At 50.5% G+C, this 20,989-nt stretch overlaps 1 protein-coding gene across 4 annotated transcripts in view; it reads left to right on the forward strand.

Annotated features, from left to right (window-relative positions):
- The window catches only part of DYSF (dysferlin), a 128,876-nt gene that overhangs the window by 98,279 nt on the left and 9,608 nt on the right, over window positions 1–20,989 (forward strand). For all 4 annotated transcript variants that reach the window (XM_063310330.1, XM_063310332.1, XM_063310329.1 and 1 more), the window contains 12 exons: window positions 5,303–5,401; window positions 6,377–6,505; window positions 7,542–7,697; window positions 8,457–8,548; window positions 9,010–9,180; window positions 10,462–10,604; window positions 13,270–13,409; window positions 14,040–14,128; window positions 14,950–15,045; window positions 16,401–16,542; window positions 18,992–19,091; window positions 19,996–20,165. In XM_063310330.1, the coding sequence (XP_063166400.1) occupies window positions 5,303–5,401; window positions 6,377–6,505; window positions 7,542–7,697; window positions 8,457–8,548; window positions 9,010–9,180; window positions 10,462–10,604; window positions 13,270–13,409; window positions 14,040–14,128; window positions 14,950–15,045; window positions 16,401–16,542; window positions 18,992–19,091; window positions 19,996–20,165 (1,527 nt within the window). The remainder of the gene's footprint in view (window positions 1–5,302; window positions 5,402–6,376; window positions 6,506–7,541; window positions 7,698–8,456; window positions 8,549–9,009; window positions 9,181–10,461; window positions 10,605–13,269; window positions 13,410–14,039; window positions 14,129–14,949; window positions 15,046–16,400; window positions 16,543–18,991; window positions 19,092–19,995; window positions 20,166–20,989) is intronic.

The raw sequence follows: 20,989 nt of genomic DNA on the forward strand, positions 1-20,989 counted from the left end.
GTATGTTAACAATGGCTGATGATCTGTGCTGAGAATCAACAAGACTTGCAGAAAAGTTACTTTCTTTGAGACTCTATTGGAGGCTGCGGTAACACTTAGAAGTTGACACATGCTGAGCACCTCCTTCTTGCCTTTCAGCAGAGGGAATGTGTTTTCGTTTAGCCAAATTAAATAGTTGCAAACCCCAACAGCAAACTTGCAAGTTGTTAATTTAGAAGAAAGAAGCAGAAGAATCAGCAGTGAGCAGTAACCTCATTCATGTGTTCTGTGTGGAACCCTAACACAAATGTCATTAAACATAATAAACCTCACTCTTGAAAGAGCTGTTGACATCTTGGGGGGAGGCTCTCGAATGGATGCCTAGTTTGGGACCAAGAACTCCTTGCAAAGGATGTTTGCACAGAGAAAACAGAGTTGCTGGCTGCTGCTGGTGGTGGGAGGCTGACAGCTGCAGCTGGGAGAATTTCGGTTAAATATTTAGGAATATGTTGATGGCTCACAATTGAATCCTGCTGTTGAGCACATGGCCGTGCGCAATATGAGTGCAACCGTGCAGTCCTGCCCTCAGTCTGGATCTGGGCTCCATTGTCAGCAAAGAAACATGCCATGCTGGGCACAGAATCTGAGTGCCCTGTTACATGGAGCTCCAGAACACACTTACCCACCCAGCATTTGGTGGCCCCGGCCAAGGGACCTTAACCAAGACATTGCGTCTGTTGGGTACAGTGATGGAGAACCAGTGTGGTGTCGTGGCGAAGGCACAGGAGAAGGACCCGGGGGGTGACTTTGGGCCAGTCATTTGTTCTCAACCCAGCCTACCTTTAGGGTGTGTGTGAATGGCTGCCCAGGCTCCTGGTAACAGGAAGGGCAGCTAGTTGGGGCCAGTAACAAGACACAACCAGGCCAAAGAGCGTTCCATTGCCAACAGCTGGCTCTGAGTACTGATGGGAAGGGGAGAACTGACCTCAGAGCTCCAGGGCCTGAGAAGCAGCCTGAACAAGTCTGCTCCAGCCCGATGAAAAGGCTGCAGTTAAGAAGGGCAGGACTGGAAGAGATGACCGACGGAATCGAAGGGAGTGGTGGAAACACCGACTGTTGGAGAAATGTGGGTGATACCTCTTTGTTAGCCAACCGTAAAGAAGAAGAATTCATTCTGAAAATCAAAAAGTCTGAACGAAAGTAAAGTAACAGGAAGGCAACGGTAATGTCAGCCAGTGTGCTTAGGGAACTAACAGTTGAAAGTGAAGAAATGGAGGTGGCGAATGTTGTTTTCTTCGGCCAAGGAAAAGATGAACAATATGCTAGAGGAGTAAACAAAACATTAATCCAAGGGAGGAGCACAATGACAGACTTAGACAAGATCGTGAAAGACAAGGGTGTTTCAGGGACAAAGGCATGGACAAAAGAATGTCTTCCTAATAGCAATGAACGGTTGTAAGAGTCAGACGTTGAGAAAGAGCCACGGAATGAGGGGTGAGTGCCACGGGTGGCCAGCAGACCCAGTCAAAGTCTTAGACCGAATGAAGGCCGACTGTTGCCGTGAGGCAGATAAGCGAGCAGCAACTGATCTACTTAGGGCACGTGGTGCAGGCTGGCAATGGATTAGGAGCAGTTATTAGGCTTGGCAAGGTTGTGGGAAATAAAGGCACAGCAGGCAAAGACAGTGGATGAGGTGGGTGAGCAGTCCTGGAATACCTTTGGAAATGGAAGAACTACAAGTTATTATGGGGGACAAGTCAAGACGGTGAGCCTTGCTCTGCAGCAGTGTTTTTCAAACCTGGCTGCTTTAAGATGTGTGGACTTCAACTCCCAGAATTCTCCAGCCCAAACAGTTACCAAGTTTGAAAAACACTGGCCTATAGAGTCATGGGGGTTAAATCCAACTCAGTGGCACCAACTAGCCCCAACAGCAGAGTTCCAGATGGGGAGTTGGGGAATGGGTGCCATTCAGCAAGGATTTTTTTGGCAGGCAAAACCAGCTGACTGCCCTGGAAGTATATTGTTGCAAGACAGCAAGATCTGGGCAGGCTACCGTTAGGCACTGATGTGGAGCTCAGCTACATGCAGCTCGAGAGGGGAGAGCATGGGCCCCAGACAGCAGGAGCTCTTGAGATGGAAAGTTCTGGCTCCAAACTCTGCCATTTCCAGGGGGATCCAGGAGGACCTGACTCTGTGGAATCTGGCACAGAAGCAAGTACGTTGTAGAAGGTCTGGTGCAAAGCGGCAGAGGCAGGCACACACTCTCTTTCCTGCTTCAGGGAATTTAAAGAACAAATGTGAGCCACCTCATGAAATGGAAATGTCAAGCAGCATTTTATTCTGAAGTTCGTCATCCGTTGTATGCTATCTGATGCCGTCTGATCATCAGCACGGTTGGATCAGGCCCTAGGGTCCCAGTGGAACATCTGGAGGCTTTGCAGCTGCATCCCTGCATTCACCTGGTCACAGTCTGGCAAGGTCAACTGGGGATGCCCCAGTTAAGTGCACAGCTGGGATTTGCTGGTGGGCTCTCTACCACCCTGTGCATGAGATGGTTGGCTGGGTTTGGCTTGGTGTGTTGTGTGGATGCCATTATGAACGTTCGTAAACCATGGTTTACAAGTCAGTGGGCTGTGTGATTTCAGCCAGTGGGGGCTGGCTTAATAAGCCTGGTTTGTTTTGATACCTGAAGCTCGCTTTGGAAACCATCGGACTCTTCCAAGCTGAATACCTTTCACAATAAACTGGAAAGAAATTGGGAGAAACGAGGAGCAATCGTTAAAGTCAGAATAGGCTGAAGGAGCCCTTCCCCTCCGCTGAAGATTCCAGCGATTTTGCGTCGCTCGTCCTGCCAGGCCTTCTGCTGTCTCTAATACAAATAAGCCATTAAGCAACAAGTTAGCACGGGAAACATGAGCCAGAAATCATGCAAGCCGAAATCTGTAAACTATTTGGAGTAATTGGTTATTTGCTGTGCTTGCTAGTCTAAGATCGTAGCGGATATTTTATGGCCTCTCCAGTTACTGTTCTCTGGAAGAGCCACCAGGATTGAGTGGCTGAAGCCTGATAGTTGATACCCAGGTCTGAGAATGGTGGGCCAGCCTCACATTCCTGTGGTTGCCTCCCATGGATGTAGCCACATCGGGGCTCCCTGCGTGGGGTTGGGCTGCCAAGGCCAGGCTCCTGAACCACAGAGCGATCCCCCTGCCAGGCTTTGTCTCCCTTGTCGCTGAAGCAGTCAGCTGGATGGATGTGAGATGCTCCGAAAGGCCACATCTACCAAGACGTTTCTGCTGCTCGCCCACAGCTGGGAGGCATGAAGACTGGTCCTTGGCTCATCCTCCTGCTGGTCATCTTGACCATCTATCGTAGATTAATGAGGAAGGGAGGTGCCACCAAGTTGGGCTGGATTCTTGGTGACTGCATGGACTAATTTGATCTTTCCCTAGTAAGAACTTGTACAACTTCCAAGGACATTCCAGTCCTCTCCTTGATCCCATCCTCCACCTGATCCATTGTTTTCTTTTCTCAACCTTACCAAGCATTATCATTTTTTTCTTGTCCAACAGTAATTCCTGAATTACTAGAGTTGCCCGTGGGGTAGTTGCTGTGAGAAATTAACTAGCTTTCCTTTGAGCCCCAACCCTTCCCCCTCTTCATAGGGGCAGGGTCCCCAGGCTTCACAGCTGATGTGTGGAGGGTGGGGGAGTCCCTGCACCATTCTGCCATATGTCTCTGAGGAGTGATCCAACAACCAGCTGCTTTCTGAAGATGCTGGCTTGGTGCCCCTGCACGTGACATGGTTGGCCTCCAAGAATGAAGCCTTTGCACAGTGCAGTGGGGGTGGGGAGAGGAGGCTCCACACTCCCCCTCTAAAAGCAAACATTTTAGAATGGAAGAATGGAATGGAAAGGGTGCTCTTCGCATTATAAATGTGGATTTCTGGCCTGTCCGCAGAATATGGTCAGAAAAGTCAAGTTGGGCAGCTACAACAGTGTGACACACATAAAAATTGGTAGCACTTTGATCCCATTGCTGTGGCTGCCATTTTGACTTTTTTGGTTGGGAGGTGATGGGAGCTGTAACCCACTACTTGGGAGGACACTGCCTTGGACAAGGCTGTGCTATGCTCAGTGTGGCACCTCAGGTTCCCTCACTGCAAAACCAGGGCTAATCAATCAATCCATAGCATTCCGTCTTGGTCTCAGCTGGATCCATGCGGCTCGGTCCTGGTCGTGAGCAGCCTGCCCTTTGCGTGGCTTTTCCATTCCGATGGGGACAGATGATCATCCTTTCCTGTTAACATTCCAGCTGCTTTTCCTGGCATTTTGCTCTTTTAGAAAGAACACATTTTTCTTCTTCTTCTTGGTAACATCATTCCAAAAATCAGCAGAAACCTCTAACCCCTTTCTTTGTCTTGGAGCTGTAGAAGATACCAGAGGTAAATCATCAGATTACAGAAAGTGCTTTCTTGGTAACTTGGCACCTGTGGAATGTCATAATAAAGCCAATTTGGTTTGAGAGAGGACTTTGCTTGATGAAAAATGGCAACCCGGATGGAGCCCTGGAAAGGGAAATGTGTGTCCGTTCTCTATGAAGAAATGTGGTGGTGGTGGGGGCACTCAGTGCCCCTGAGAAGTTGACTAGAAGGAATTCTGCAGGGCTGGCTTGCAGCCCAACCCTATAAGCCCAGAATTATGGCTCCTTGGTGAGCTTAGCATGATAGAATTCTGTGGACTTCTAAAATGAGTTATTTATTCGTGGAGGAATGTTTCATGAGATACAAATTGCCCCTTCTTTGTGGCTTCGATCAATTTCAGAATAGTTAACTGTTTGGAAAAAACAAAAGACTTAAAAAGAAAAAGCCAACTGTGTTCCCTTAGAAAGCCTTGCTTTCTACTGAGTTGGTCCCCAGGCCGACTTGCTCACTACCAGCATCTTCTGCCCCTCCCTTCACCTGCACCTGGGCCTTAAGCCAGAGATGCTGGGGACTTTGCCCATTAGATCTGCCGAGTATGTACTCCTGGTGTTCTCCACATCCAACATCATCTCTCCCTTCTGGCTGTTGTAAAATGTGAGAAACTTGCTGCCCCAAGGCCTAAGACCATCGTTTCCCAACCTGGAGGGCCTTAGATATGAAAGATGCCAATCCCCAGCCAGTATAATCCCTGTTGTGGAGTTATGGTATTTGGAGGCACAGCTTGGAAAAGGCCATCCGATGCTTTGAAGTCTTCCGTTGAAATGTTCCATGTGCTGTAGAGCAGAAGGCCTTGGAGGGCCTGAAAATAATAAGCGAGGTGTTGTTCCTTCCCTTCATTTCCAGGAAGAAGAATTCATTGACTGGTGGAGCAAATTCTACGCTTCCGCAGGCGAGCGAAAGAAATGTGGCTCCTATCTGGAGAAAGGCTTTGATACTCTAAAGGTAATGTCCTGGAGAGCATCTTTCTTTGTGTGGTGAGGGATGATAGTCGTTGCTTTGGAGGTGCAATTGTCACATCTGGGCGCTCTTGCTAGGAATGTCTTGACCTTAGCCTGGGATTGGACTTCATCAGACACATGGGCCTTTGTTCAATAGAAGGTAGAAAGAATCACATCAAGCACTGATTGGCTAGCAGAATGAAGTGTTCGGATTAGCCACACTGGGTCTAAATGTTAAGATCTCTTTGCTATCAACAGAGGACACTGGCCTTCAGCTCTGGATCCAGCACCAGCAAGTAACCTAAGAGCCACTGGCCAGGAAGACGTCCTTCCCTGTTTTCAGTTTGGACTCTGCTTAATAGTTCTGCTGAAATTATCTTCATGTTGCACCATGGGATAATTTCCAGCGTGCCCGTGAATCTTGTGGGCACAGTTCCTGGACAGTGGGCTGCTCCACAGCCTTTGAACACTGGAACATGGGAAACAAAATGTCAGACTAAGTTGGACCTTTACCTGATCCAACTTTGATTCTTACGTTCCTTCATTAAGGAGGATTTCCACAAATGCAAGCAAGGTCCAGGTAAACGCTCAGTAGGTACCAGACTCAGTGTGCCAGCCATAGCCATTTTTATCACATCCTTCCAGGGACCGCTCAGGGACCTTCAAAATCCCATTATGCATTTTCCTGCGGAGGGCAACTTGCTGTGGATCCAAGCCTGAAGATCTAGGGAATCTGGTAGCTTTGCTAAGAGTGGGGTGCTGCATCCCCACTCTGTAGAGGCATGAGGAATTCCAGGGTGCAATGGCCTTTCTGAACCTCTAAATGGAAAGGGCCTATCTTGTGGCAGTCCTCTTTCTAGAGAGAAATGGGAAGATGGTGATGGACCAGGTGGGGCTCCCTTTTCCCTGCCCGACTGCCCATCCCGTCAAACATCTGAGGAGAAGAGACAAAACGCTTTCCATGACCTTCTTTCCCTAGATCTACGAGACCGAGTTGGAGAGCATAGAAGACTTTGGGGGCCTTTCGGATTTCTGCCACACCTTTAAGTTGCACCGTGGCAAAGCTCAGGATGACAGTGAAGACCCCACTGTTGTGGGGGAGTTCAAGGTTTGCCAATCTCCTCTTGGTCTGTGCATGCTTGGTGAGAACAGGAGGGGCTGAGTTCTCAGGGACAGCTCTCTTGTCCGTGGCAGATTAAGAAGGCTTCCGGCACTGCATTAGTCAAGGCGTGAACAAACCCAAGAGAGGCTGTGAGTAATTTTAAGGCTCTAGTTCCTAAGGCTTGTAGGGTCGTGCTGTGTTTCCATTCTCCACATTCTAGATGCGCAGTGCCCTTTCCTTTGCATACTCCTGGGTCCATGTGCCTGCCAGCTATGAGTCCAAGACGCACAGAGGTGGTTGCTTTCCATGTGGCAATGGTATCTTTTAGTGCCCTCATTGGTGACTTGACCAGTGACTTTCCCCTCACTTGGGCCCCTTCCCTAACGGGGCCGTTTATGCTGCTGAGACACTGCAATCCAGAGGCAAGAAGGCGGTGGTGGGGTAAGTGGGTGGAAGGAGACCGCCCCCCCCAATGGTGCTGTGCGCTCCTTGACCCAAGCTGAGTGGTTGCTGTGGAGCAGATTCTTAAAGGAAGCTTGTGCTGCCTTGGCGGGGCACAGCCAGTCCCACCACCGCCATTGCCAGCTCTAATCAGGAGCTCTTAGATTTGTCACTTGAACAGTCATTTGGGCAACTTTTGCAGAGCATCCCAGTGCCCCGTTGCATTAAGAGGAAAGAAACATTTCCACTTGCATTGAAAGCAGAGATTCCCACTGTGTTCGAATCAGCTCTGCACACACACATCCTGTCTCTACACTGGTGTGATAGGTTGTAGAAAAAGCATATTTCTGGGGTCCACACCCTTTCCTAGCCCCTTTGAGACAGTTTCTAGGCCAGTACCAGTCTCCTACAGGTTATTGCACTAGAGATACTCTCTGAGAGAGGGCTGGTCCCCTGCAGCAGACATACAAGGAGGCAATTTTTCAGGAGTCCCTCTGTAATGCCCGGACCAGTTCCGGCTCCAGTGTGTGGCTGCAGAATGGAGAAAGAGGCCCAAGGAGCCTGTGCTGGTGGAGGACTTGTGGCTTTCCTCTGTTTGCAGGGTTCTTTCAAGATCTACCCTCTGCCTGATGACCCCACGGTGCCTGTCCCTCCGCGGCAGTTTCACCAGCTTCCAGCCAGAGGCCCCCAGGAATGCCTCGTGCGGGTTTACATCATCCGTGCCTTTGATCTGCAGCCAAAGGATTCAAATGGAAAGGTAAGCTCATGGATGCCGTGGGGGCAGACTTTTAAGGAACCAGAGTTACCCTCAAAGTTATTCACCTAGAGAGAAATGTAATTACATCTAAATTATATTTGAAAAATTTCTCAGAGGGAGTCTCCTCAGTCCCCTTGGAAACCCCTCGGCTTTCTTGCTGTGGTTAGCCAGGAACAATGCTTTCCTTGTGGTCCAAGGAAACCCTGGAATTCTGCTCCTTCTGCTCTTTTGTTGGGGAGCAGGCAATCCATAGTCCTTGAGCCATGCGCAGCCGTCATCTTCGCTGGCAAGCTGTTAGTTCAACTAGTGGGTGGGGGAAAAGCAGGGAGGAAGGTGGTGTCGAGGGTCTGTTTATTCTCAGTAGTAGTAACTTTGGCTCCACCTATTGCCAGCATGTGGCTTACAACAGATTAGATTTTTATGTATGTACAGGTATATAAAGTTAGGTGTGTTTATAAAGGAATTCTTGAGTGCACATAGAGCAACTTTCCCCGACCGGATGGCTCCCAGGTGGGTCGGACTACTCCCCTGCCCCGGCCAACATGAGGTTCAATGCATCTGGAGGGCGTCAGGCCGGGAAGGGATGTTCTAGGCTTTCCTAAAAGTTTCCTCATCAACTGCTTGCAGGAACAAGTCGCTTCCACAGCAGTGTGAACGTTTTGCCTTCACTGTTGTTCCTTTGCCCTTCCTGCCTCTTCAGTACCTGGTGCTATTGCAGAAAGCCCACCTTGGCTTTCTATCTGTCCTTCTCCCACGCAGTGTGACCCGTATGTGAAGATTTCTGTGGGGAAGAAGTCCATGAATGATCAGGACAATTATATCCCATGTACCCTGGAACCAGTCTTTGGAAAGTACGTATTCCCATGAGTCCCAGATAGGGATGGGGTGGGAGGGGCAGCTGTTCCTGAAAAGACTATGTGACTTCCGTTAGACTGAGTGAGACTGGACACCTACCAATGCACTAGATTTACTGTAAATTGCTTACACGGATCTTGCCATTCATGGAATTTACATCCTTCTTAACTAGGGGATCTCAGACTTTTGTCCGTAACAAAAATGAGTCACTTTAACCCTAGCAACCACTTTCTAGATCCTGTAGAAGAGTCTCTGCCAGCCTCCTCTAGCTTGGTGTCCTCTAGAAGTCTTGGACTTGCGGCTCCCAGAAGGCCAGGAGGAAACTTGCCCATTGTATGCCATTTTGAGTGAGGACAACTGGGAAAGCTGAGTTTCACTTGCTGGGCAGCTGCAGCAATTCAGTAAAACCCCAGGCCATTTTGCTTTCAGCTGACCTAGGTGTTTCTGCCTTCTGTAGGATGTTTGAGTTGACTTGTACGTTGCCCATGGAGAAGGATTTGAAGATCACCCTATATGACTATGACCTCTTGTCCAAAGATGAGAAGATTGGGGAGACCACCATTGACCTAGAGAACCGGTTCCTTTCCAGATATGGGGCACGTTGTGGCCTTCCTCAGACTTACTGCATGTGAGTACTTCTGGACAGTCATGTAGAACTTACTCATGGAAACAGAAACACGAGTTTTACTCATCTTCTGGGGTGGAGGGGCGTCCTGTTGGTGGTATCTCAGGCTGTTCCTGAGTTCCTGGACCTTTCAGATGCTGCCACTGTGGAACGGAGGGTGAGGCAATGCAGGGGTAGGGCAGACTTTGGCATGGAAGGTACCAGCTTCAGCCCCATCCTCTGAAGCTGAACATGACTGTAGGGGAACACTTAGGAGAGTCTTCTGGCTGCACGAGGACTTGGTGCTGTTATGTCTTGGAGTACAGCTCTGCAGCTGGGTCTGCCCTAAGCCTCGTCCAGCAGCCAGCCAGAATGGCCCTAAAGGAAGGTTCAACGAGCCTGGGCTACAAGGGCCCACTAGTCATAAGGGCTGTCTGTGTCCTCCTGTGTGGGAGGCAGTGTTTTTGTGAGCATCAGTTGCCAAGTAACACAAGGAGGAGGACACGCTCACTCCTGTGCCTTACTTGGGGGCCCCAGAGGCATCTGGCCAGGCACAATGGGTAGAAAATGCTGGGCCAGATGAGCCTTTGGTCTGGCCCAGCCTTAGGGGTCTTCAGATGTATTTGAAGAGGCAGTGCATCTCCTCCATTGGCCCTGGCATTGATATCAAACCTGGCGCCCCACAGAGGCATAGCCATTAGTTGCCACTGGCACAGAATGGACCTCCTCTCTTTTGTAATTCTGCTGAGACACTGAGGATTGCTTAGGAGAAGGACCGATGGAGCCACCGGGCTGTCACTAGCCCGTTCACTGCTTTAAGCACAGATGGGTTGAGGCCACTGCGTTCCCGCCTGGCTTCGGACAGGCCACCAGTCTGCGCTCCAGCTCTAACCGGGCCTGTTCAAGCACAGGGGGCTCTTTGCCCTGAGACACAAAGAGGCCCACAACTAGGGGCCATTGCGCAACCACGGAACTCCGTAGGATGCAGGTGGGCTGGCAGGTTTCCTCTACCCGTTGCTTCTAGTTTATTTTAAAAGCTCAGTCCTTCCCTTCTTCCACTGGAAGCAGCCTGCCATTTGGAGCACCGTGGGTGAACACACCACCACCTGCAGTGGTTAACAACTGCAGACCAGGAGAGAAGCAGCACACAGCCCAGGGGGAAGGACTCTTGCACAAACACCTTGAAATGAGGTCAGGTGTGCAGCAGCATGGCAGGATCTGAATGCTCGGCCCAGGGCTTGCGGGCAGTTGGGCCTAGGACTCCTTGAGGCTCCTCTGTTTTATTTTTCCGTTTCTCACTTCCAGCTCTGGCCCCAACCAGTGGAGAGATCAGCTGCGCCCTTCCCAGCTTCTCCACCACTTTTCCTTGCAACACAGCTGCAAACCTCCAATTTACAAGGCTGACCAGATCGTCTTTGGAGATCAAACGTACCGCCTCTCGGACTTTGGTAAAAGCCACAAATCCCCCCCCCCCCACTTCCTTCCTTCCCTCCTTCCTTCCGTATAGCTTCAGCTCGAGGGCATGCAGCCTGTGACCCAAGTAAGCTAAACAGCCCCCCCACCCCTTCCAGCACCTGCAAGAGCAGCAACTAATCTACAGTTTTTAAGGTGACAGAACGGGTCCAGTATTGAACTCATGGGAGGGCTCCTATTAGGTGGATTTAACTGATTTCATTTGAATGCATGCTTAATACAATGCTCCTCCAGCCCCTTACTGAGTGCCGGGACTGAAGAATGGGGTGGGGGCACTTCTGCTCTGACCTGTATCTCAGCTAAAGCCCAGCTGATGTGGCTTCTCTAGCACAGCCTGGCACAGCTCCTGTCCATTTCAGTGGGGCTGCAGCATCAGACCTTCCAACTGGATCACGCCCCGTAGACTTTGGGCTGTCTACTGCTCAAGGAATGAGTTCTGTTTTAGCTCGAGAGGTTACATTAGATCCGGAATGCCCAACAGGTAAAAGAAGGAGCCACATCTACTGGTGTCTTGTGGAGCTACTGACACAGCCCCGAGGTTCTTCAACCAAGGATTTCCTACCAGAAAGAGCAACGCTGAGCTTGGAGGGACCTCAGCACTGAAATGAGGGTCCCATGGGAGATGAGGACCAACAAAGAAGTCCAGCACTAGAAAGAGGGTCCTTGCCATCCAAGGTCTACCCGTCTCTTGGGGTGAGACAATGGCCAACCTGTGGGAGTGGAGCTACTCCAAGATCTGGGAATTCAGAGGGAAGCTCCACAGGAGAAATTGGATGGGGAAGCGCCATGCTGGTTCTGGACACTTCCCTCCTGTGGGCTCTCCCACCATGGGGTGAGCTGCTTCTCAGCTGCATGCCAAGGGTGACAGAGTCTTCCAGCTTCCTGGCAACAGTTTTGGATATCCCAGTTTCTGACAATCCTCTTTGGGGATTGTAGGGCAGCAGAGCCCTGTATTTGTAGATTCTGGCCAGCAGAGAGAGACATTGTCACATGACTGGGCTATGGCAAGGACAGCCAACAGGCCCCACATGGAACAAGCAGGGGAGCCTCTTTTTCTGGCTGAGTTCCACATTTACATTCATGCCCTGCAGGTGTTACATTCATTTTGGATTTTTATTGCTGGGTTGAACTTGTTCCCTGTTTTCTCTCGCAGGCGTTGGGTACTGGAAGGGGGTGGTGGGGACTTCGTTCTGGTCAACCAGAAGGAAGAGATTGCAGAACACAAAAGAATTATGCTTCTTTAATAAGCAATTAATTAGTAATTCTTCAGCAACTGTGATAGGTGTGTCACATAGGGTGGCCCAACGTTTTACATCAGTCTTGTCCTGGTCAGTGTTTTTCAAACTTGGCAACTTTAAGATGTGTGGACTTCCATTCCCAGCATTGCCCAGCCAGCCATGGGAGGTCGTAGCTGAATCTTATAGTACTGAGCTGAGCTTGGCTGATCTGAAAAAGCTAAGCAGGGTTGGAGTGGGTTAATATTTGGAAGGGACACCCCCAGCACTTCCCAGGACTCTAGGTGAGACTGAGATGTAAAAGAAAAATAATAATCCTGGAAAAAAACAAGTAGGCGTAAGCAGTTTCCATCCTGAATGTAAGCAAGCTACATGATCCTGTCCATGAGGTCACCAGGAGCTGAGGGTGCTGCACCTTTTAATCTCCCCTGGCAGGAAGGCACCAAGTCCACCTCTGAAGCACTTGGGTAGTTTTTCCAAAAGATGGGCCACCTGTTATTGTTCTGTACCTCCCCCTGCAGAAGGCTTGGTCACATTTGTGGGCTCAGAATGAATGGCAGCATGAAGGTCTCACCAAGGAAGTTGCATCCACCTCAAACTTTTCATTAGAAAGTTGCAAGCAGAGCACGTTGCGTGACTGATCATAGAATCATGGAATTCTGGAGTTGGAGGGGACCCCGAGGATACTCCAGTCCAAGCCTCTGCAACATGTAGGAAAAACAGTTGAACCGTTCATGAGAGGTGGCTCTCCTGCTCTTCTTAAAGTCCATCAGAGATGGAGAACCCACAACCTTCATGAAGAGACTCTACCACAGTTGGGCAGATCTTACTACTATGAAGTCCTTACTATATTGCAGAGAAGTTGTTTTTGATGGCAGTGAGTGGAAGGGCAGGGGGTTGGGGACAAAAGATAAGCTTTTGCAGAGTGGAGACAATGGGTGTTCTTTCTGAATGTCCAGATGTGCAAGCTTCTCAGGCTTAGCGTCACTGGACTGCTTCAGTGCTCTGTGGGAGGACCAGGGCCGCAACGAGGGTCTGTCACCCAGGGCAAACATGGATTCCACACCCATTTTGGCGCCCCCCCCCAGCGCGGCACCCGGGGCACATGCCCCGCTTGCCCCCCCCAGTTGCAGCCCTGGGGGGGACAGGGGGAGGTTGGCTCCCCAGAGTGCAGCCAAATTGCTGTGGTTGAGGAAAGCAATTCTGCCGCTTGTAGAAGGCCAAAGAGCAAGGAGTCGGACCTAGCCTAAGAGAATGGTGGCCGGCCTGAGCAAAGGCAACACCTCCGCAGCAAGACTTCTGGGGCCGCTACAGCCTCCTTCGCCCTCCGTCACTTCCTGCCTTACAGACACCAGCCTCAGCCCTTGGCTGACGGGTGGCATCTCTGCCTTTTCTCTTGGTTCAGAGGATGGCAAACCCGAAAACCCACACCTGGGTCATGCAGAAGAAAGGCTGGCCTTGCACGTTCTACAGAAGCAAGGCCTGGTCCCCGAACACGTGGAGACGAGACAGTTGTATAGCCCTCTACAGCCGGACATTGAGCAGGTAGGGTTCCGGGGAGGGCAGGAGCAGCTGCTGAGCCAGAAGAAGCTCGTTGGGTCGTTCAACTTTTTGGTCCCAAAGCTGTGCTTCCGGTCATGATGGGGGTGATTTCTGTACCCCAGAAAAGTTACTTCCGGTGCCTGGCCAAAGGGTGCAGCACGCTGCTGTAGGAATGCGTGGGCTCACGGGAGAGGTTCCTATCATTGCCCAGGCTCCTCAGGTCCCTCAGAGATGGTGCATTCCATGGCAAGGCTGCCTAGTGGTTGCCCTCTAGCTAATTAAGGTAGTGAGTAGATGCCAGGGTGGCCCAAAACCCCTCACCCCCCAGCCATGGCCTAACAGAAACTTGGGTGTGTGAGCTGGAGGGAATCGGTCTGGCTAATGATCAGCCCTCAATAAACCACCAGGATAGACAGGAAGACAGTGGAGAGATTGGTTGTGTTCCTTTGGGATCCCACTTCTGTGGCCAGCAGGCACCCCCATTCTAGGCCAGGGCATGTGGTTTCCTGCATGCTGTCTGGCTTTGAAGACAGGAAGCCGCTTAGGCTACCAGCCATTCAAACGCAAAGCTTTCTCAGGGATATTGCAAAGAGACCGGCTTTCCCTAATTCACAGCTTCACCTTTCATTACAGGGCAAACTTCAGCTTTGGGTGGATTTGTTTCCAAAATCACTTGGGCCCCCAGGACCACCATTCAATGTGACCCCACGAAGAGCAAAGAGGTAATGGACAATTTTGCTCTCCAGCTCTCTCACGCACATACCTTTCCCCACAGAACTCAAGGACAATCTGTTGAGTACGACCACAGTCCCTTCTTGCCTAGAACCACCTTCTTCCTAACTCTAGCAGCCCTCAAGCAGACAGTGAAGGAAGACCGTGAAGCTTTCCTACCATCACTTGCATTTATAAGAAGGCTGCCTGTGAACATGGAGGCTGAATTTAGCCACGATGGCCAATAGGTTCATTCCCCACCCCCACCCCCACCACAGTGGCTCTTCCCCAGGGCTGCAACCAGGAGGGAAGCCTCAAAACGGCCTCCTTGCAGTGGAGTCTGCAGTTGCCAAGTGGTGAACATAGTGCATTTTCCATGCCCAGGAGAGTACAAGAAGAGCATCAATGTAGTCAGTCAGATGCTGAGGACAAGCTGGGTCTCAATCAGAATGGGACTCAGAAAAAGAAAGAGCACAGCTACCCAGAGAAGCCAGCAGATCCAGGAGAGAAAATTTCCCTCTGGAGGGTTGGTTCTCTATGGATGCTACTGAAATGGCTTGTGAATTCTGTTTCTATGGGGTGGAACTCGGCAGGGTTGGCTTGAGGTCTGGCAGGTTCATTCTGGGAGAGAAACGAGGAGAGCAGGAGATGTCATGGACTACACTGATCTTCAGTTACAAAGCAGATCCTAAGAACCTGGGAAATGGTGGCTCCTTTCCCTGTTGGAGTGAAGGACCCTCATTTATTTCTTTACTTGAGTTATACGTTGGTTTTCTGCTTGAAAGGAGTCTCTTGCCAGCCTGTTGATCCCCACCTGGGCTATCACTTCCAGGTTCTACTTGCGTTGCATTGTCTGGAACGCCCAAGATGTCATCCTGGATGACCTCAGCATCACCGGTCAGAAAATGAGCGACATCTATGTGAAAGGGTAGGTAGCCCAAAGCTTCCTTGTGTTTCCTTAGGTGACAAGGGTTCCTTTTCTCTTCTCGGTTCCAGTGACGGGGCTGCTCGGTACCGGATGGTTTTTGTGAAATTTACCCATTGAATCCTGGGAGCTGCTGGCATGTGGTTGTCCACCTCCAACCCATGTGCCTGCTGAGATTAATGTTTCCACTGAGCAGCTGATCCTTTTAAAACAGCTGCCACCGCCAAGCTCCCTGGGATGTTCTGAGGGCGCTTGGATGCTTCGCGTGATGACCTGGGTAAGGCCCGGACCTTCCCAAGGTGTTGCAACTGAAACTCTCAACTCTCATCGGTCTTCGGATGGGGTCAATTGCTTTAACTCAAACCTGGGCCCAAAATGCTGCCTTCTTTCACCATAACCCTTTACCCTCAAAACAGTAATTACAAGGTATCCCTCACAAAGTTGTCCTAGAAATGATTTAAACCTGAAAATTAAGTGCCGCACATCCCTCTTGTTGACTGGCTGTTCTGAATTTGCACTGTCATTGTGTTGTAACCCTACTGGTATTTCTTTGATCTTTTACCACTTCATAAAACATTTGGAGCCTCCCCAGACAAGCTGGTGGTGCTTGTGATGGAGCCCACCATTGCCTGAACACACCTTTGCTGCTTTTTCGGACCAGCCCCCGGTCCTCATCTGCCCCACTTCTGCCCCACCAACGGGAAGGCAGCTCCCAGCCACCCAGTGCCTGCACCCTGCAGGTGTCCACGGGGCAAGAGGGCTTTGGGAGGGAGCAGGGTCCGGAGGGATTCTGAGAGGAAGGTGGAAGCGTTATAATGTTCACCCCCACTTCTGTTTTCCCCCAAATTAAGAAAACCATGCACATGTGGTGGAGAGTTTGAACACCCTATTTCTGCTGTCTGCCTGGATGGGAAAAACCAGAGGCCTGCTGAAGACCTGGCAGGGTCCCCACATGTAGCTCACAGGTCAGGCTGGGCTGGGAAGGCCCATCTGTCAGTTAAATTGAGCTCACGGTGCAAGGAACAAGGAGAACCATAGAAACTGAACCACAAAACAAAACCCAGATTCCCAGAAAAGTGGAAAAGTCACAGCTGCCACCCCTGATTCCTGGGGCAGACTTGGACCTTCATGGTTTCACAGAAGGTGGCTTGAGCGTCTTTCCCTCCTCCATTCCATTTCGCCGTTCACAGAAAGCCTCTTGCAAACGCCTCCTGCTTTGGCCGCTTTGGGCCAATGGCCGCTGCTCCTTCCAGTGGTGCGGTGGAGGGGCCACGGTTTGGCACGGTTTCTTTGGCGGGTGGCCGTCGTCCTCCCGACTGTTGTGGCTGACAGGCCTGGACTGCTTCTGTGGCTTGCAGGTGGCTGGTTGGTTATGAGGAGAACAAGCAGAAGACGGACGTGCACTACCGGTCCCTGGGAGGCGAGGGCAATTTCAACTGGAGATTCATCTTCCCCTTCGATTACCTCCCTGCTGAGCAAGTCTGCTCCGTGGCAAAGAAGGTCAGCACCCAGGGAGGCCCAAGCGGTCCTTGCCGGGCTTCCCAGAGGCTTGGGAGGCGCTGCGTACGAGGCTGGTGTTTCTGGGGTGAGGGGTAGGGTTACGGGGGGAGCAGGCGACAGCCTCCCATGCAGTCCCCCATTGCAACATCCCCCTTTTCCGATGTCATTTGGCTCCTGTCCTTTTATTAGAGTATAGACTTGAAGAGGGAAAACTGTCCTCACCTAAAGAGCAAAGCTGGCTCGGAAGGTTAATTTGTGACGATCACAGACATGAAATTAGGGCCGTGATGCAACCGCTGCACAAGGGGTTCCCTACGCCTTAGATGGTCGGGGATTAACGGTTCTCAGTTAACCACAGCAACAGAGGTACCCGTAGGGGTGTGTCCAAAAAGTCAAGAACGTGGCCACAGCATATGCAATCAAAGCCCCGTCCCCTTTTCCCGTGTAATTGTGCAGTTGCGGCCCCCTGTAGTGGTCTGTGGGAATGCCCTTCAGAGACTGGGCAGGGGCCAGATAAGAGGCAGCCGAGCCCGCAGCAGGAATGGGGGCCTGGCAAACGTCTCAGAAGGGACCCTGCCTTGGACCGTAAAGGCGAGGGGAGAGATGCGCTTTCAGACTTGCACGATTCTGTTAATGTAGCCTTACAATAAAGATAGAGCTAGTACCCCTGGATGTGCTTCGTGTCTGGACTATCCTGCAAGGCTGACATCAATCCTGCAACTCCGAAGATACATCTCTGCCCCCTCCCCGTTACAGGCTGGTGATCAGGAAATTAGCCACCTGCAAAAGGCCTTTGCAAAGGTGGACACAGTGAAGGAAAGACGGGGCTCTGGATCAAGGAGATGCATTCCTCCTAGACAGATTTCGATCTAGTGTGTGCTGTTTGAAATCTAGGTTTGTGGTTTGCCGTGGGTGGGTGGGGTGGGATGGGGAGATGGAAAGGAAAACCAGAAAGAAAACCTGCTGCTCTGCAGTTTAAACCAAAGCTATACAAGGGAAAAACTCAACGCTGCCTGGAAGCAACCTGCAGTACGTGGCCCAGGTGGGGAGGGACCAGTGGGATATGAACCCGGAGGCAGGGCAGCTGCTGAGGGCGGAAGGCGGCTCCCCTTGCTTGCAATGGGCCACGCTGCTTCTGAGGGGGAACCTGCAACCAACCTCCACAAAGAGGGGCTGCACCGTTTAGGGCAGACCGCCCAGGCCCCACTCCCCTTTTCCATGGCCCCCAGAGTGCCCCAAGGTCAGGGGGAGGACCTGATCCAACTTTGCCAGGGTCTTCCCTGGTGAATCCCACTCTTCCTTCAGAGGCTAAGTCCTCACTAATTTCTTCTGAGGTGTCACCAGGGCTTGTGAACCCCTCCCTAAAACAGGGCCAGGGTTGATGGAGAAATATAAAATATTCTGCCAAAGTGACACTTCTAGATCAATCAGTCACAACGCTGCTTCCCCCAGATGTTTTTGGGAGGCCTCTCTGCAAAGTCTGGAGCGACGGGGCTCCCGGCTTTCCCTCGGGAACTCATTATAAAGATGGATGCTTTGCAGTTCTCCCTGGAATGTTTCCCCAGATGACCGTTGTGCAAGTTGGTCTTTCCCTCTGTCTGCCCCCCTGCCTGCTGGGGAATGGCCAGGTGCTCCACCCTCCATCCCATTCCCACGACCAGTTTTCACTTATCCAGGCGAGGAGACTATCCTAGTCTTGGGGAGCATTCAGCTGACCCAGGAACCTCCGAGGACCACCAGCCTCCTTGGAGTAGTGTTTCTCAACCCCAGCAACTTTAAGAGGGGTGGACTCCCGTTCCCAGAGTTCCCCAGCCAGAGCAAGGGAAGCTGACTAGGAAAGCAATAAGGATCTAGGAGAAATAAAGACAAGGGGATTTCTTCCCGCCCTTCTTTGAGATACCTCCATGTCTTGACATGGCTAGGGATCAGTTTCCTTCAAAAGCCCTCCAGATACTTGGATGGGGAAGAGGAACAAGAGGAATAGCTACATCACTCTGGATGAATGTTTTCCTTCAAAGCAGGAATGATCCAAAACAGTTGAACATTGAGCTCAGTGTAGATTCGGTGATTACTGTTTGTTCAGCAAGTTTCTTCTGCCTTTAAAAAATACCAGGCTAAAAAAAAGAGAAAGATTTCATAACTGATATGCATGCATTTGCATAATCTTGCTTCTGTTATTCTTGGCAAGGGGCACCAGAATTTCTGGTCAAATTCTATTGAGCTATTAGTATGTGTATTGAGCTATTTGACTTTCTGGTCAAATTCTCTTCTGAGACTTGATTTAATATTGCTCACTTACTGGATCCTTACAGAATAGAATGTCATCACTGGATTCATGACCAAGGATTCATACAGCCCCAGGTTCCCAACACCCCTCTCTCCCCACACTTAATGGGGAACATCAGTGCAGTCTTGCTTGTAATGGCTTCTTATCTATGTGCAAATGCAGGAACACTTCTGGAGCTTGGACAAGACAGAGAATAAAGTCCCACCCCAGTTGGTCCTTCAGATCTGGGACAACGACAAATTTTCCTTTGATGATTACCTGGGTGAGTGGCAGACCTGGGGAGGCCAACACTGCATTTCTCACTTCTCTCTGTGATCCTGCTGCTGCATTTTGCCCCATGTTGTTTTCTCCTGTTTAACATGGGGGCATTTATGCAATGGGGACTGGCAGTGGAGAACTTGCTAGGAATTGATACGCAGCTATCAAATCATAGAACAGAAGGGAAACTTGATGTGGTTACCCAACCCGTTGGAATTCCTCTCTGCGTCATGAGTTAATCCAAATCCGTAGTAGCTGGGGCACATTTCTGCAAAGGAAGACTGTGGCAAATTACCATTTGCCACAGGAACAGAGGCAGGCCTTAGGTTGAGCCACTGCCCACAATGGGCTTGCCACAGATCAACAGCCACTACATGGAGGGGTTTAAAGTGCCAGCTGGTGCTGTTTTGAGGGGCCACAGAAAGACCACAAGATTCAGCAAGCACCCTTGTCTTCGACAAAGGGCAAAGCTTGAATTCTGTTCACCTGTGTTGCCTTCTAGAGATATTCAGCCTCCCCCAGGTACACCTGCGATATGTTGCCTTCCAGAAAAATCTTTCTGAAAAGTTAGGAAAAAGTTTTGCTCTTTTTTTCCTTTTAGCTTACAAATAACACAGCCTTAAGTGTGGCAGCTCGGCTGGCTATGAAAAGTTCCCGTGGGCTCAGTTTTAGTAGACCAGTTAGATGTACTGGGTAAAAAGCCCAGTCCAAGTCAGAGGTGGGGAAACCAGACTGCCGTTCCCAAATGTGTGCAAAACATGTTGACCTGCCCATCAAGGCAGTCCCTCCCCCGGGGTATGAAGGCCACCTACGGTCCCCAGGTACTGGCATCGAGGCGGTGCAAGAGACCTGGCTAGTCCACCAGTTTTCTTCACCACTTTTGCTCCTTCTTTCTTCCCACTTTACAGGCTCCATCCAGTTGGATCTCAACTGCATGCCAAAGCCAAGCAAGACAGCAGAAAAATGCACCTTAGATCTTCTTGAATGCCGGGAGAGAGAAGTTTCACTTTTTGAGCAGAAGACAGTCAAGGGTTGGTGGCCTTGCGTGACCGAGCAGGAAGGCACAAAGACAATTGCGGTAGGTCTTCTGGGCCTCTTGTTCTGGAAGTGAAAGTCTTCTGCTGAAGGAGAGGAATTGGGACAGTCGGTCTGGCCCACAGTCCCTCTTTTCCAGCAGGAGCAGATCTGCATTTGAAGTTGCTCCAGTACAAGAGAACTTAAAGTTGCTTTTGAAAGGGAAGAAATGGTCCTCTCTGAGATGTTCTGCCACTCTGTCCAAGGACACACCCGCCTCTAGATCCATTTACTTTGCAACCAGGAAGCTTTGTTCTCAAGCAGAACCGACAGTGTTGCTGGATCCAACCTTTTGGATGGGGTTGGGCAATATAGTAGAACGTGTTTCCAGTGGTAACATCACCTAAGATCCTAATTCCCTTGTTTTCAAATGAAGTCAAAATGTATTATTTGTTTGCTTATTCTGCAGGATTTGTAAGTCACCCTAGTCAGTTAAAACTGAGGTCTTATCTTGGAATCCTAGAGTTGGATGGGTCATTAAGGTGTCCAGCCCAACTCTCTGCTCAGAACATTAGTCCAAATTAAAGATGTGGCCACGACTCTCTCGTGTTCCACCATGCAGCTCACCCAGCTGCTGGTCATCCATACCTCTAAGCCTGAGATTGCTCTGGGGTTCGGGGGGGATGTCAGCCCTTCAGGGTAGACCAGACTAGGAAACCAAAGTTATGCAGGCCAAAAGGTGAACCTTGCAAGTCTGAATTGCAAGCTTCCCCCCTCCCTCCCTTCATCTTCCTGAGAACTAGGGAGGGCCTTGTCTGAGACGCTTCCTCAGGTTACAGTTCTGCCTTGGACTTGGGTTCCTCTTATCTGACCCTTGTCTTGGTAGTG

This window comes from Candoia aspera, chromosome 8, assembly GCF_035149785.1.
Source record: "Candoia aspera isolate rCanAsp1 chromosome 8, rCanAsp1.hap2, whole genome shotgun sequence".
Taxonomy (NCBI): domain Eukaryota; kingdom Metazoa; phylum Chordata; class Lepidosauria; order Squamata; family Boidae; genus Candoia; species Candoia aspera.